Source organism: Capricornis sumatraensis, chromosome 21 (genome assembly GCF_032405125.1).
Source record: "Capricornis sumatraensis isolate serow.1 chromosome 21, serow.2, whole genome shotgun sequence".
Classification (NCBI taxonomy): domain Eukaryota; kingdom Metazoa; phylum Chordata; class Mammalia; order Artiodactyla; family Bovidae; genus Capricornis; species Capricornis sumatraensis.
The window spans coordinates 58,897,685-58,911,666 of record NC_091089.1 but is presented as its reverse complement, the minus strand read 5'-3'; the positions used below and the strand labels follow the sequence as shown (position 1 = coordinate 58,911,666).

At 43.6% G+C, this 13,982-nt stretch overlaps 1 protein-coding gene across 1 annotated transcript in view; it reads right to left on the bottom strand.

The window, feature by feature from the left end:
• Positions 1–1,349: 1,349 nt before the first annotated feature.
• Positions 1,350–13,982, bottom strand: part of WDR7 (WD repeat domain 7) — a 352,576-nt gene continuing 339,943 nt past the window's right edge. The window contains exons 27-28 of the mRNA XM_068994015.1: positions 13,204–13,308; positions 1,350–4,152 (exon numbers count right to left, since the gene is read on the bottom strand). Of these exons, the coding sequence (XP_068850116.1) occupies positions 3,949–4,152; positions 13,204–13,308 (309 nt within the window). The 3' untranslated portion in view covers positions 1,350–3,948. The remainder of the gene's footprint in view (positions 4,153–13,203; positions 13,309–13,982) is intronic.

The window sequence follows — 13,982 nt, the reverse complement described above, 5'->3', positions numbered from 1 at the left end:
GTTAACACATCTCAAAGGACAATGTAACCACTCAAAGAACAATCCTCATCTAAGAAAAAATGTGCAAAACCCAGAAATCTAAGTCACTTTTTAGGCATTCCATATTTCACAGTGCTGCCTCTGTAAATTTAAGATTTGGTTAAAGGTGGACTTAAAGCACACAGTTGTGAGCTCTGTTCATGTAAATGGTTCCAAGCACAAACCTCTCTGTAGTCTTTTTTTTTTTTTTAGTTTGTAAACGGCAGAAAGCTCTGAACATCTAATTTTTGAAATTCTTCTAGCTTTTCTTTTCGACCTTTGGTATTTGTATGTATTGACGATCTCTAAACCATTGTACAAAAACACCTTGAAGTGTCAAGCTTTAAAAGTGAGTCTTCTTTTCTCTTTCTCCTGTGCAGCTTGGATTATCTTGGCCTTGTCAAAATACATTCTCTAGTTAGAGGCTGGAAATATTCCCCTCCTGGCTCCAAAGTATTGATTTTCTTCAACACTCAGCTCTGTCAGTCAGCCAAAAGGGGTGAAAGGTGAAAGTTCACCCAGCACTGCTCGGCTTTACCTTCCTATTAATGTCATGCCCTTTCCACGTTTGATCAGTTTATGTAAGCACCAATCACACAGGACTGTTACTGCCCCTGTTTTCCCTATAAGGAAATGTTCAAGACGTCGGCAGAAATTCAAATGCTTCCTGGGATGGACGCCGGGCATTTGAATAGGGCCAGTGATGGTAAAGTCAACTCCTTTAAAGCCCGCCTGTTTCTTAAAGAAAATTGTATTGTTACATGATGATTGACTCAAATTCTTATCTGAAAATCAGAAAAGAGCTACAGTCACTAGACACGTCTAACCCTCTGTGAGCAATGAGGACCTATTTTGTGTCTCTCGCTTTTTCCTGAAAACCAATTTCACCCTTTACCTCAGGGATTCAAATGCAACGCCAAATGGAATATTAAGTGAAATGGATTTAATGATCTCAGTCCAGCCCCCCACCGCAGGGCAGCCAACCCATGTCATCAAATCTGACGAGATATAATTTGGTACAATTAACAGTCTATTTAGGAGCAATTTAGGGTGGAGATAAAGCAACACGCATGCAATTCCCTTGCCCAAGCCATAGAGGGCGCCGTGGAGTCTTGGTAGGAGGCTCTGGCCTCCTCTGTGGACAGGTTCACCTTTCTGGAAGCTGGTTTTCCAGGGAAATGAATAGCCAAACAGAAATAGAAGGCTTACTTTAATACCAAAGGTGGGGGTGGGGGGAGATCTCAATGGAGAATGCTTAAAAAGAATGCACGTTTTTAATGAGAAAAACAACCTTCAGTACAGTTCAGTTTTATTTTCACACACATATGTACACAGGGACAGTCAGCACATTTCGAATCTAAGTGGCGTCATCAAGAGGCATCTCGAGAGGCAGACGTTTCACTTCACGTGCTGGACGCAGTGAGTTCGATCATCACATTTTCATACAGGTGTCACGACACGGCATCCTGAGCTTGGACTTAGCAATGAAGCCACACAGACGTCTCTACGTTTGCAAGGACAGGTCCAAGAACTGAGCCAACGGAATGAGTAAGACCAAAAGCGTACGCTGTGACGACGACAGCAAGCTGACCTCAGTGCTGAGACGTCTGAGCTGTGAAGTTTGTAGCTGTGGTTGGTCAAAGAGTCAAGGCGAGATTTGTGGGAACAAGAATGCAAATGTTAATGTAGCAGTTAGAGGTGACTGTCTAACCAGCAGATACTGTCCACCTCGGCGTCCGACAACGGTCATGTTCTGCTCGCCAACAATCACGGCTGTCTCTGCAGCCGGGATGTGTGGCTGGCCGAGCCCCACTGCCCAGGTCCTCACAGCTTTCTTCTAAACTTCCGTGGGGTGTGCGGTCTGTTCTTTGGGGGTGGCCTGCCCACAAGTCTCAACACCTTCCTCTTGACGCAGTGAACATTTTGTTTTTTCAAAAAAAAAAAAAAATCTCTAAAGTATACCTGTACTTCATCATTCCAAAGCAGCTTTGTAGTCTAGAATAAATTAATCTTCATTTCAGTTCATAAGGTAAACATGTGCTGGGTACTCGCACTGAAGACTCGGGAAACCACTGGAAAGATGAGAGCCCCTCTGTGTTCTCCTCAGGTTTTCTGTCTATATCGGACACAACAGCTCGCTCACCAAACCAAGTCTACGGTGTATAGTTCTTAGTTTCTTCCCGGGAAGCTACATATATGATCTTTATAAATACAATGTACATGCATGTGGCAGGAATTCATTTTTGAAGAACACCTAAAGTCTAAAACCAAGGTATAGAGTGGGTTTGCCATCAATAGACATGACATACTTCTTATCACTATGAAAGAGCTGTTCTAGTGGACTTGATTTCCCAACATGTTCTTTAGAAATCTGTTTCAATAAAGTAACAGCTGTATTTGTTCCTGGACTGTGATCATACTTTTTTGTATATTACAAGAACTCTGTCAACCTAGGTTTTTTTAAATTAGATGCTCCCTTTACCACTTATGGTTTCTTTGTAAACTTCATATTTTTTTCTGAATTTAATAAATCATTTTCTATTTTTGTATTTAATAAACCATTTTGCCTGATTAACCAACCAATCAACAACCAACCAGCCAAATTCCCAACAATATACAGATCAAGGTTGTTAGGAGCAAGTCATCCAAAATATTTTTTTATGGATTTTTTTCCCCATGACTATGAGCAAAGAACCAGCATAATCTGACAGAAGGAGAAGACAGTGCCCTAGTTAAAGTTTACTTAGAAGCGTGATGAACACCCTCACGGCAGTGCTTGTTCAGACTGACTGAGCCCCCCACAGGGGTATATACAGCCGGCCCTTCGTGTACTCTGCCATTTTATACCAGGGACTTGAGTACATGTGGGCTTTGGTATCCTCAGGGGTCCTAGAACTGATGCCCCGCAGACACTGAGGGTGACTGTATACTCCCGAATGCCTGTGCCATAGTTAATGATTTTCTAAGACACTTGTTTAAAATAAATATTGTCTTGGCTTTCCTTTAACTGGTCAGTAGTGGTTTGAAGGCTGAACTGTAACTATTAAATGATAGCTGACATATGGGAACTGCAGGTCTGTGAAGTTGCTAGAAGGAAGGGGTACGCTCCTTCTTAAAAAGATCTGTAGCTATAGACACAAGAATCTTCTTTTCAGGCGTATGCTATGCTTCCAAACTTGGATCTTTATTACAAAAGTCCATTTCAGAGATTAGTTCTAGGGACTGGATGATTATATTAACTAGATCTTCAGTAGCCATGGTTTTGACTTTTAACTACTAAATATAGCATCATTTGAGCAGGATATGAGCATTTTGGAAGGCTGGGTGTCCAGGAAACTATTCTCCATGAAAATCTGTGTGTGTGTGTGTATTTTCTCATTAATCTCCAATTGGTTAGTTGTTACTAAACAAGGTAGTGGCTAAACCCTAGGAAATTGGATTGAGTAATTTCAGAGCAATCTCCCAGAAAGAAAAAAAAAGAGAGAGTGTAAACACAGAATCCTTCTGGTAAACGATAGCATCTTTTAGGAAATCCAAAGGAAAATAGTGTCAATGACTAGGACTGCCACGCAACCATAAAACCCAATGTCGGAACAACCAGGTCCCCACCACGTTCGGAGGTGGGGTTCAGCGCTCGGAAACTGCTGATCTGCGCTGGCAGTGCAATCACAGCGGTTATTGATTTTCGGGCTCCCGGCGCACCGAGCAACAGGACTGCCAGCCGCCCCTCCCGGTGCAGGGGTGGGGGGACAACCTGGGGACAGGGTGGCCGGTCCTGCGGGGCGCGGGCTGCCCCAGCCCACGGGGGTGGGGGCGGGAGGACACACACCCCGCTGCCCCCGACGACCCTGGCGCAGGGTTGGGGCGGGCGCCGAGGGAGGGGGGCTCTGGGCTTGGAGACCTGGGAGACGGAGCTCGAGGGCTGCAGCGCTAGACCATGAAGCGGTGCTCCTTGCCGTCGTGCGCCATGAGGATGACGTTGCGGTTCGAGGTCCAGATGAGCCGGGCCAGCCGCAGGGCGTTGTGCGAGCCGGGGGAGGCGGGCTGCACCGGGGGCACCTGGTAGGTCTTGGTGCAGCGCAGCTGGGGTGCCGAGTTCAGCATGCCGATGCTCCCCAGCAGGGACGTGTTCATCTGGGGGGACACAGGGACGGGGGAAAGCGAGTCACCGAAGGAGCCGGTTCCCCTTCCCCGCCATGGAGAGGGGTCCAAGGGACACAGCCCTGCGGTCACCTTCTCCATCACCGGATTCAGGTTCACGTAAGGGTTGATTCTCAACCTCTGAAGGGCTCCTTCCAGTGTTATTTGAAATTGTTCTGATGCTGTTACAGAAAATGCATAAATCCAGAGAAATTTTACCTGCTGGGTAGAACTGGGCAGCAGGAAAGCCGTCCACCTTTTCTTTTTTAATGTCACTACTTGCTGTGGCAGGGTTGTCCCCTTTTTTCTGGCTGCGCATGTATGATCTTAGTTCCCCCTCCAGGGATGGAACCTGTTCGGCTTGCACTGGAAGTGCCGAGTCTCAACCACTGGACCTCCAGGGAAGACTCCCCACTACCCCCCAACCACGTTTATGAAGGGAGCTAAGCGATACATTTTAATAAAATGGTTCAATCAGACAGTACTTGGAAACTGCAGGTATTTCAAATAGCAGGCTAAACAGTGCTCCCTGCACCCCCTGAAGAATGAGCCCTGAAGACAAGTCTGGGGACTTAGTTGGGGAAAATGAAGTGAACTTCAGCAGCAGAGTAATAGGTGAGCCAGATGGAAACTCAAAACTCAACCCCTTTCCCAGCTCCGCTCCCACCACACCTTCCCTCCTCACCTGGTTTAAGCACGTTCAGTTTCTGGAAAGCTCTAGTTTATTTTGAAGGAAAAAGCAAGAATCAACCACCTCTCAACACTGCATGTGGGGCCCACTGCTCTGCTGCTAAAAAAGAGCACACTCTTAATACCTCATTTGCAGGGTGTGTTCCATCAGTTGGTGATTTCTGCCTTTTTTGGGGTGGCTTTTCTGGCTCTAACTGGAATTTGAGGTTCTCTTCATCCATTCACATAAATGGAAAATAATGTGGAAATTAAGGCTCATGAACAACTGTGCATTCAGGTCAAAGTGCTGAATGCTGAATGGCAGTTATCTAAGTGAACTGACATCTGAGTGACTGAATCTGATGAAACCTTTAGCTTCTAAATATTACTTAACATTTTTTCGGTATTCAGCTTTTGTGCTACTGATATATGAGTCACGTGGCAAGCACAGTGACGGTCAGGTCAGGAAAGTGGTTTTGGAAATAATATTTTTCTTTGCACTGACTTGTGTGCCTAGTTCTTCTCTCCAGCAGCATCTCCACCTGGGTGGTGCTCGGCTTTGTGGGGAGCATGCAGACGATGCCCCAGTGTGGATGGAGGGCTGGCCCGGGAACCTGGGCAGCTCCTGGGACACGGAAGGTGGGCTGTTGCCCTGTGTTTGGGTCACTGCCGAACAGAAGCCGTTCCTCGCCCCAGCCCTTCTCAGCAGCAGGATGGTGTCAGGGGGTGTAAATCACACCATCTCTGGCAGGACGCGTGCAGGCTCCGCTGACATTTTCACAATTTAAATCATCTTGAGTAATAACCCTTTTAAGATGACTAATGTTACTGATTTTCCTGCATTAATAATAGTGCCAAACACAACACAGAGGTGAAAAAACATCACTAGCGTACGAGGTCACATTTTAAAACCAAATGTATGATTATCATTAACTCTTTCTGTTAAAGGACAGTTAACATTTCAAGCCAGGCGGTACCTTCTGGCCATCTTCTAAGGGGCTCTCTCCTTGGGTTCTTCTCTCCCTTTCCTAGAAACTCCATTAAAGATAAAAACCAGGGCTTGATTGCTTTCTGGAGATTCCCAAATAGTCTAAGTATAAATAATGATGGTGAGCTTGATTTGCTGGTTCTCACGGGTACAAAGAGCAACAGACCGTCATCATTCACTTCTCTTACAAAACAGATCCAAATTATCCCCAAAACTGCCAGTTAAAATGGACTGGCAGCAACAGGCATACTGTGCTTTTTTTCTTTTTTTTAAATATAATTTCTCAGTTGATAAATAACTACAAAGTATTTTTCATTCTTTATGGATTTTCTATGAAAATGTGTAGGAGGCTTGATTTCTGCTTGTGGCTCAAAATGCTAGGGGCGTCCAATAGGCTCAGACACAGCCGTATTTTCTAATTCCTTCCTTTAGCTTTAGCCCTGGGCAAGAAATAGGTTGAAGGCAAAAGGGGACAAGAAGAGAATATCTTATTGGAATGTGACAGATGGAAAGATTTCCCCCCAAAATCCCATGATTATATCGGGGTTCTCCTTTTTAAAAGTTGAGCTGTCCTTCAAATGATTGATGGATGCCTTTGGTAGAGTCTAACAGCCTTCCCAAAGGTCAACAAAAGAGTCCGAAATGCAGTACTTGGATGCAATCTCAAAAACAACAGAATGATCTTTGTTAGTTTCCAAGGCAAACCATTCAATATCATGGTAATCCAAGCCTATGCCCCAACCAGTAACGCTGAAGAAGCTGAAGTTGAATGGTTCTGTGAAGATCTATAAGACCTTTTAGAACTAACACCCCAAAAAGATGTCCTTTTCATTATAGGGGACTGGAATGCAAAAGTAGGTAGTCAGGAAACACCTGGAGTAACAGGCAAATTTGGCCTTGGAGTACAGAATGAAGCCGGGCAAAGGCTAACAAGAGTTTTGCCAAGAGAATGCACTGCTCATAGCAAACACCCTCTTCCAACAACACAAGAGAAGACTCTACACATGGACATCACCAGATGGTCAACACCGAAACCAAAACTGATTATATTCTTTGCAGCCAAAGATGGAGAAGCTCTATACAGTCAGCAAAAACAAGACCGGGAGCTGACTGTGGCTCAGATCATGAACTCCTTATTGCCAAATTCAGACTTAAATTGAAGAAAGTAGGGAAAACCACTAGACCATTCAGGTATAACCTAAATCAAATCCCTTGATTATACAGTGGAAGTGACAAATAGATTAAAGGGCCTAGATCTGATAGACAGAGTGCCTGATGAACTATGGACTGAGGTTCGTGACATTGTACGGGAGACAGACAGCAAGACCATCTTCATGGAAAAGAAATGCAAAAAAACAAAATGGCTGTCTGGGGAGGCCTTACAAATAGCTGTGAAAAGAAAAGAAGCAAAAACCAAAGGAGAAAAGGAAAGATATAAGCATCTGAATGCAGAATTCCAAAGAATAGCAAGAAGAGATAAGAAAGCCTTCCTCAGTGATCAATGCAGAGAAATAGAGGAAAACAACAGAATGGGAAAGACTAGAGATCTCTTCAAGAAAATTAGAGATAGCAGGGAACATTTCATGCAAAGATGGGCTCAATAAAGGACAGAAATGGTATGGACCTAACAGAAGCGGAAGATATTAAGAAGAGGTGGCAAGAATACACAGAACTGTACAAAAAAAGATCTTCATGACCCAGATAATCATGATGGTGTGATCACTCACCTAGAGTCAGACATCCTGGAATGTGAAGTCAAGTGGGCCTTAGAAAGCATCACTACGAACAAAGCTAGTGGAGGTGATGGCATTCAAGTTGAGCTATTTCACATCCTGAAAGATGATGCTGTGAAAGTGCTGCACTCAATATGCCAGCAAATTTGGAAAACTCGGCACGGGCCACAGGACTGGAAAAGGTCAGTGTTCATTCCAATTCCAAAGAAAGGCAATGCCAAAGAATGCTCAAACTACTGCACAATTGCACTCATCTCACATGCTAGTAAAGTAATGCTCAAAATTCTCCAAGCCAGGCTTCAGCAATACATGAACCGTGAACTTCCTAATGTTCAAGCTGGTTTTAGAAAAGGCAGAGGAACCAGAGATCAAATTGCCAACATCCACTGGATCATGGAAAAAGCAAAAGAGTTCCAGAAAAACATCTATTTCTGCTTTATTGACTATGCCAAAGCCTTTGACTGTGTGGATCACAATAATTAACTGTGGAAAATTCTGAAAGAGATGGGAATACCAGACCACCTGACCTGCCTCTTGAGAAACCTGTATGCAGGTCAGGAAGCAACAGTTAGTACTGGACATGGAACAACAGACTGGTTCCAAATAGGAAAAGAAGTACAAGGCTGTATATTGTCACCCTGCTTATGTAACTTATGTGCAGAGTGCATCATGAGAAATGCTGGGCTGGAGGAAGCACAGGCTGGAATCAAGATTGCTGGGAGAAATATCAATAACCTCAGATATGCAGATGACACCACCCTTATGGCAGAAAGTGAAGAAGAACTAAAAAGCCTCTTGATGAAAGTGAAACAGGAGAGTGAAAAAGTTGGCTTAAAGCTCAACATTCAGAAAATGAAGATCATGGCATCTGGTCCCATCACTTCATGGGAAATAGATGGGGAAACAGTGGAAACAGTGTCAGATTTGTTTTTTGGGGGGCTCCAAAATCACTGCAGATGGTGACTGCAGCCATGAAATTAAAAGACGCTTACTCCTTGGAAGGAAAGTTATGACCAACCTAGATAGCAAATTCAAAAGCAGAGACATTACTTTGTCAACAAAGGTCCGTCTAGTCAAGGCTATGATTTTTCCAGTGGTCATGTATGGATGTGAGAGTTGGGCAGTGAAGAAAGCTGAGTGGTGAAGAACTGATGCTTTTGAACTGTGGTGTTGGAGAAGACTCTTGAGAGTCCCTTGGACTGCAAGGAGATCCAACGAGTCCATTCTAAAGGAGATCAGTCCTGGGTTTTCTTTGGAAGGAACGATGCTAAAGCTGAAACTCCAATACTTTGGCCACCTTATATGAAGAGTTGACTCACTGGAAAAGACTCTGATGCTGGGAGGGATTGGGGGCAGGAGGAGAAGGGGACGACAGAGGATGAGATGGCTGGACGGCATCACCGACTTGATGGATGTGAGTCTGAGTGGACTCCGGGAGTTGGTGATGGACAGGGAGGCCTGGCGTGCTGCGATTCATGGGGTCAAAAAGAGTCGGACATGACTGAGTGACTGAACTGAACTGAACAGCCTTCCTGCCTCAGAACAGGGCTCCATGAATCTCTGCAGGGTACATAATGGTGACGGTAGGAAACAGCTGGAAAGATAAATATTCTCGTGTTAACTGTGATTTGCTGCTCTTCAGCCCATCCTTTCCCTACGATCTCTTCAAATGAGAGAGGAACCTGGAGTAGTTAGGGTGGGTATGAATTTTCCCAATAAGTTCCATAAAAGAACCGTCACCAAAACAAACAGTCGCTTTGTTATTCAATACTAACATTTTCTTGGCCAGAGACTGCCTACAAATTACGCTAAAGTGAAGGCAACCTGAGTCTTGAATGAATGAAAACTCCATGGAATTATATTTGGTCACCTTAGCTTTTTTCTTCACTTCCAAGAAAATAAATCCTCATCATGAACAATTCAAATCATAAAGAGAAGTATAAAAAAGAAAGCAAAGGTCTCCTGAAATGTCACTTTCCAGAGACAATCATTAACATTTTGGTAAACCTCTTTCTAGATCTTGAAGTGTATGTCCACAGAAGGAGAAATAGGTTTCAGGAATTTTACATAAACCGGCTCATATTAAAAGGCAGTTGGAGGGATTTCCTGGTAGTCCAGTGGTTAAGATTTCTCTCCGGGTGTGGGTTCGATCCCTAGTCAGGGAACTAGGATCCCATATACCGTGCAGCCAAAATTTTTTTTAAATAATAATAAATAAAAGGCAGTTGGACCATCGGCTTTTTTCATTCAACAAAATGTTCAGGGCAATCTTTTTATGTTACTGACTGTAGATTTACGTCATCCATTTCAAATGGCTGAATAGTAGTTTGGAACGGATGTAGGATGGAATAAATGAAGAACAAATGAAAGTTCTACACATCTCATTTATTATTAGCATTTCTGGAAAAGGATACTTACTTGTTGGAGGGTGGTGGTAAAATTTAGGTGAGAGATTTGTGGTTGTAGTTCATTACAAAGCTCTCCTGGCTCAAATATCAATGGGTACACTGAAGTGCAATATTCAAATAGTAGGAATATGTTGTTGGAGAATCAAAGGGTTTGAAAGATTGCCAAATTACATCACTCAGCAGCTGAGTATGTAAAGTAACTAAATGGCAACTGTGGCGTTTCCTTTCCCTTTAAAAATAATGCTTCACAAAACCAGTTCTGAGAAGATTGTTTTCTGAACACATAGACACAGAAACAGATGTAATTCATCAAAACAGGAAGGGCTTTAATGCTACTCTCAGTGTAAGTAATGCTGCATCCAAACCTCTTACTAAGTCTCACTTGAGCAATTACCCAACTAGTATTTCTCATTAACACTCATTTCTCAGCAAAGATTTTAATAGCTGATGGCTTTTGTAAGGCACTGTGTTAATAAGGCTTCATTAAGTTTTCAAAATATATTGCAGTATATTTACTGGAATAATATAGAAGTATTATCATACATCACTAGACCTAAACAATATGCATCTAAATAAATCAGCCAAGTCCATTTGGGTACAGCGCGGTAGATCCAACACTGCTTTCTTGACTCTCTTTTATTCAAATAAAAGCCCTGCTATGCTCCTGGAAGAGGTTTTATTGTATTTTCTTGAGAAAGGTGAAATGACGCTTCTGTGTCTTCTCCTAAGTTTTAGGACCAGGCTGGGTATGATTTAAGTAGGGAAGAAATGGTCTGCGTTTTAAATTCTGACATTGGGACTGGAGGTAAGAAAGATGTGGTGTTGCCTGAGTTGCCTGGGCGCTCTGTCTGCTGAACACGCACCCCTGCAAGTAACACAGGGTGGCCTAGGGAGAAGATGTCTGGACAAAGGCAAGGAGCAGGGCCCCCTGAGGGCAGAGCCACACAGACTCCCAGGGTGAAGTGCATCTGGTGAAGTCCAGGGGCAACAGCACAAGCTGAGCTGGATAGAGCAAAGAGGTTATTTCAAAGAGATAGCATCTACGGAATGATCTTGATCTCCAGGCGTGAGGTACATGCTGACCGTAATTCCATCAATGAGCTAGGCAGCAACTCTGATAAAAACAGAAAAATATTTAAGAAAGGCATGAATATATCCAGACAGAACCCTGAAGATCTAGATAAGGGGGAAAAGGTTTACCACTTAGACATTCAGGAAAATACTGGGGAAAGTTTCACATCTGGTAAATTTAGGAGGTATTATATGAGGAATTGGGCTTCCAGGCGGTGCTAGCCATGAAGAACCTGCCTGCCAATGCAAGAGAGGCAAGTTCGATCCCTGGGTCAGGAAGATTCCTTGGAAAAGCGCATGGCAACCCTTTCTAGTATTCTTGCCTGGAAAATTCCATGGACAGAGGAGCCTAAAGGGCTATAGTCCATGGGGTTCTAAAGAGTTAGACACAACTGAAGGAACAGCGTGTATGCATGTATATAAGGAATTATATTTTCTTAGCAGGAAGAAAAATTGAACAACAAAATGGAGATCTGTTTTTGTTTATTCCCAGGAAGAAAGCACAGAGCAAACACAAAGCCCTGAGGAAGCAGGGACCCGCGACTGCTTGGTTCCAGGCCCCCAAGGCTTAGCCCAGCACCCAGTGCTTCCACTCCAGCTATGTACCGGATGGAGGGAGTTTCACAAGAATGCGCCTCTGGAATTCAAGAGAACGGGAAACAAGGGGAAATGTCTATCAAGGGCGTCAAAGTACAGTTGGTGTCACAGAAACCAGTGTTAGCAGAAAGGAACAATTGGCAGGGACACTGTCTGAAGAACCACTGTTGCAAGAGTTCAGTTTATGGACTCGCTGTGGGATTTCACTAAAATACATATGAGTCCTGCGGTTACCCAGTGAGAAAAACGAAGACTGGGTGACATCTCTAAGGAAAAGAGTTTAACAGGAGCCAATTAATATGCTGGAGATATATTCTGGAGGAAAGGATAATGAGAAAATAAACTGGAAAACTAAATTAGATGAAGAGTAGGAAAAGCTCAGGACAGGTTTGGTAGTTGTCATGCTTTAATGGCATGCTGTTAATTAAGCAATTTATTGTATCTGTTTTACATTTTATTAGCTATTGATTTTTTAAAAACCATCCTCAAGTTGTGAAGTCTTGTTTAAACTTTTATTTGTTTAATTTTTTTTTAAGCACTTAAAGTGATGCACTGCATCTCATAAAACATACTTGCATCCTAGGATAGGCAACAAAATTTTAAGTTAACTTGGGGGCGGGGTTGGTAATGTTTAATTTTTTTGTAATTATCAGGAGTAAGGTATTTAAAAAGAAGATGGGATGGAGATTAATCACTGAGGATGAAACAAGTTCTATTATAAAGCTCATTTCCTTGAATTAATTAATATTCATTTTAATCATCATTAAACAGAGGTATCTTCATGTACTGCCAGTCAATGGTACTCAGATTTTTGAAAATGTTTTAATAGCTTGGGAATGAGGAGCATGTGTGAAATTCAGAACACAAATGAAAATGGGATAATACAAGCAGAGCATGAAGTTCATACGAGGCTGCTTCTGCCTTAAACCCTGCGCCCTGTTGTCTGAATGCCTTGTGTAAATTAACAGCCTGAGCAGAGGTCTCCACTGCTCCACCCCGAATCGTTCCAGGCCCGTTACTTAGCTTTAAAGGCGCCTCCTTCTCCCCAAACACCCACCCGTCCCTGCCTGAATACCTGGCCCTTCCTCAGCATCACCGTGCCTCGGCTCAGGCGGTACTGCCTCTGTGAAACCAGCCCGCAACCTCACTCCCAGGTTCCCCCAGCACTGTAGTTGCTTATTTACTTGTGTCTCCCTTAGACTGACTGGAGAAGGAAATGGCAATCCACTCCAGTACTGTCGCCTGGAAAATCCCACGGACAGAGGAGCCTGGCAGGCTGCAGTCTATGGGGTCGCAAAGAGTCGGACACGACTGAGTGACTTCATTCCACTTCACTTCACTTCCCCTAGACTGAAAGCTGTGTGAGAGCAGACCCCACCTCTTTCTGGGCTGCCAACTGTGTGCTCAGTAGAGCCCGCGTGCCGGCAGCTGGCCCATCATCAGCAAGCAATAAACACTCGATATTTGTTGAAGGGAGGGCCAGCACGAGGAGGCCTTGCTGGGCAGGTCAGCAGGGAGCCTCCCCCAGCAAAAGTGGACCATGCAACAGACATCAAGACCCTGCAGCACCTACGCTTACCTGCCAGAAAGAAATGTGGCTGTCCGTGTTCGAGTAGGTGGCAAGATACCGTCCATCCGGGGCAAAGGCCACTGCGGTGATTGGTCCCTTGTGTCCATGGATTGTCTGAAATAAAATTATGAGTCGTTCACTGTATGCACTGCACAGAACTATTGCACCTAAACATGCAAATACATTCAAAGTTGAACAAGTCATGCCATGGATACTAGAAACTGGTATGTTCTTTACTTATAAACTTGCTGTTGTTCGGTCGCTAAGTCATGTCCGGCTCTTTGTGACCCCAAGAAGTGTAGCAGGCTATGCTTCCCTGCCCTTCACTTTCTCCCTGAGTTTGCTCAAACTCATGTCCACTGAGTCAAACTTAGCTTAGAAAAAGAGGAAAAGCAGCTGAAGTTCTCTCACTGATTCATCCAGGGGCTTTGACCTTGTTCTGGGGAGTCCACCTGCTTCCTACTTGGGAGGATATAGCATGAGTTCAAAGGAAGAGCAGATATTAACAGGCAAACCAATGTGTTCATCCACTTATGTCTATTTGAGGGAAGAATTTTACAATTAATTAGGAAAGTTAAAAAAAACTGATCACCAAATCTATCCAGGAACTTCATCTGTAATGAAAAACAATCAAAGCTCTATCACATAACATCTCTGCTCTGGAAGGAGTCAAAAACAATCATTTCAACCCTTTAATAATTATACATTTTTCACATTTTATGCTTCATTTCCCCCCAATTATACTATGTTTAAATGCATATGGCCACAATTAGTACACATCCATGCAC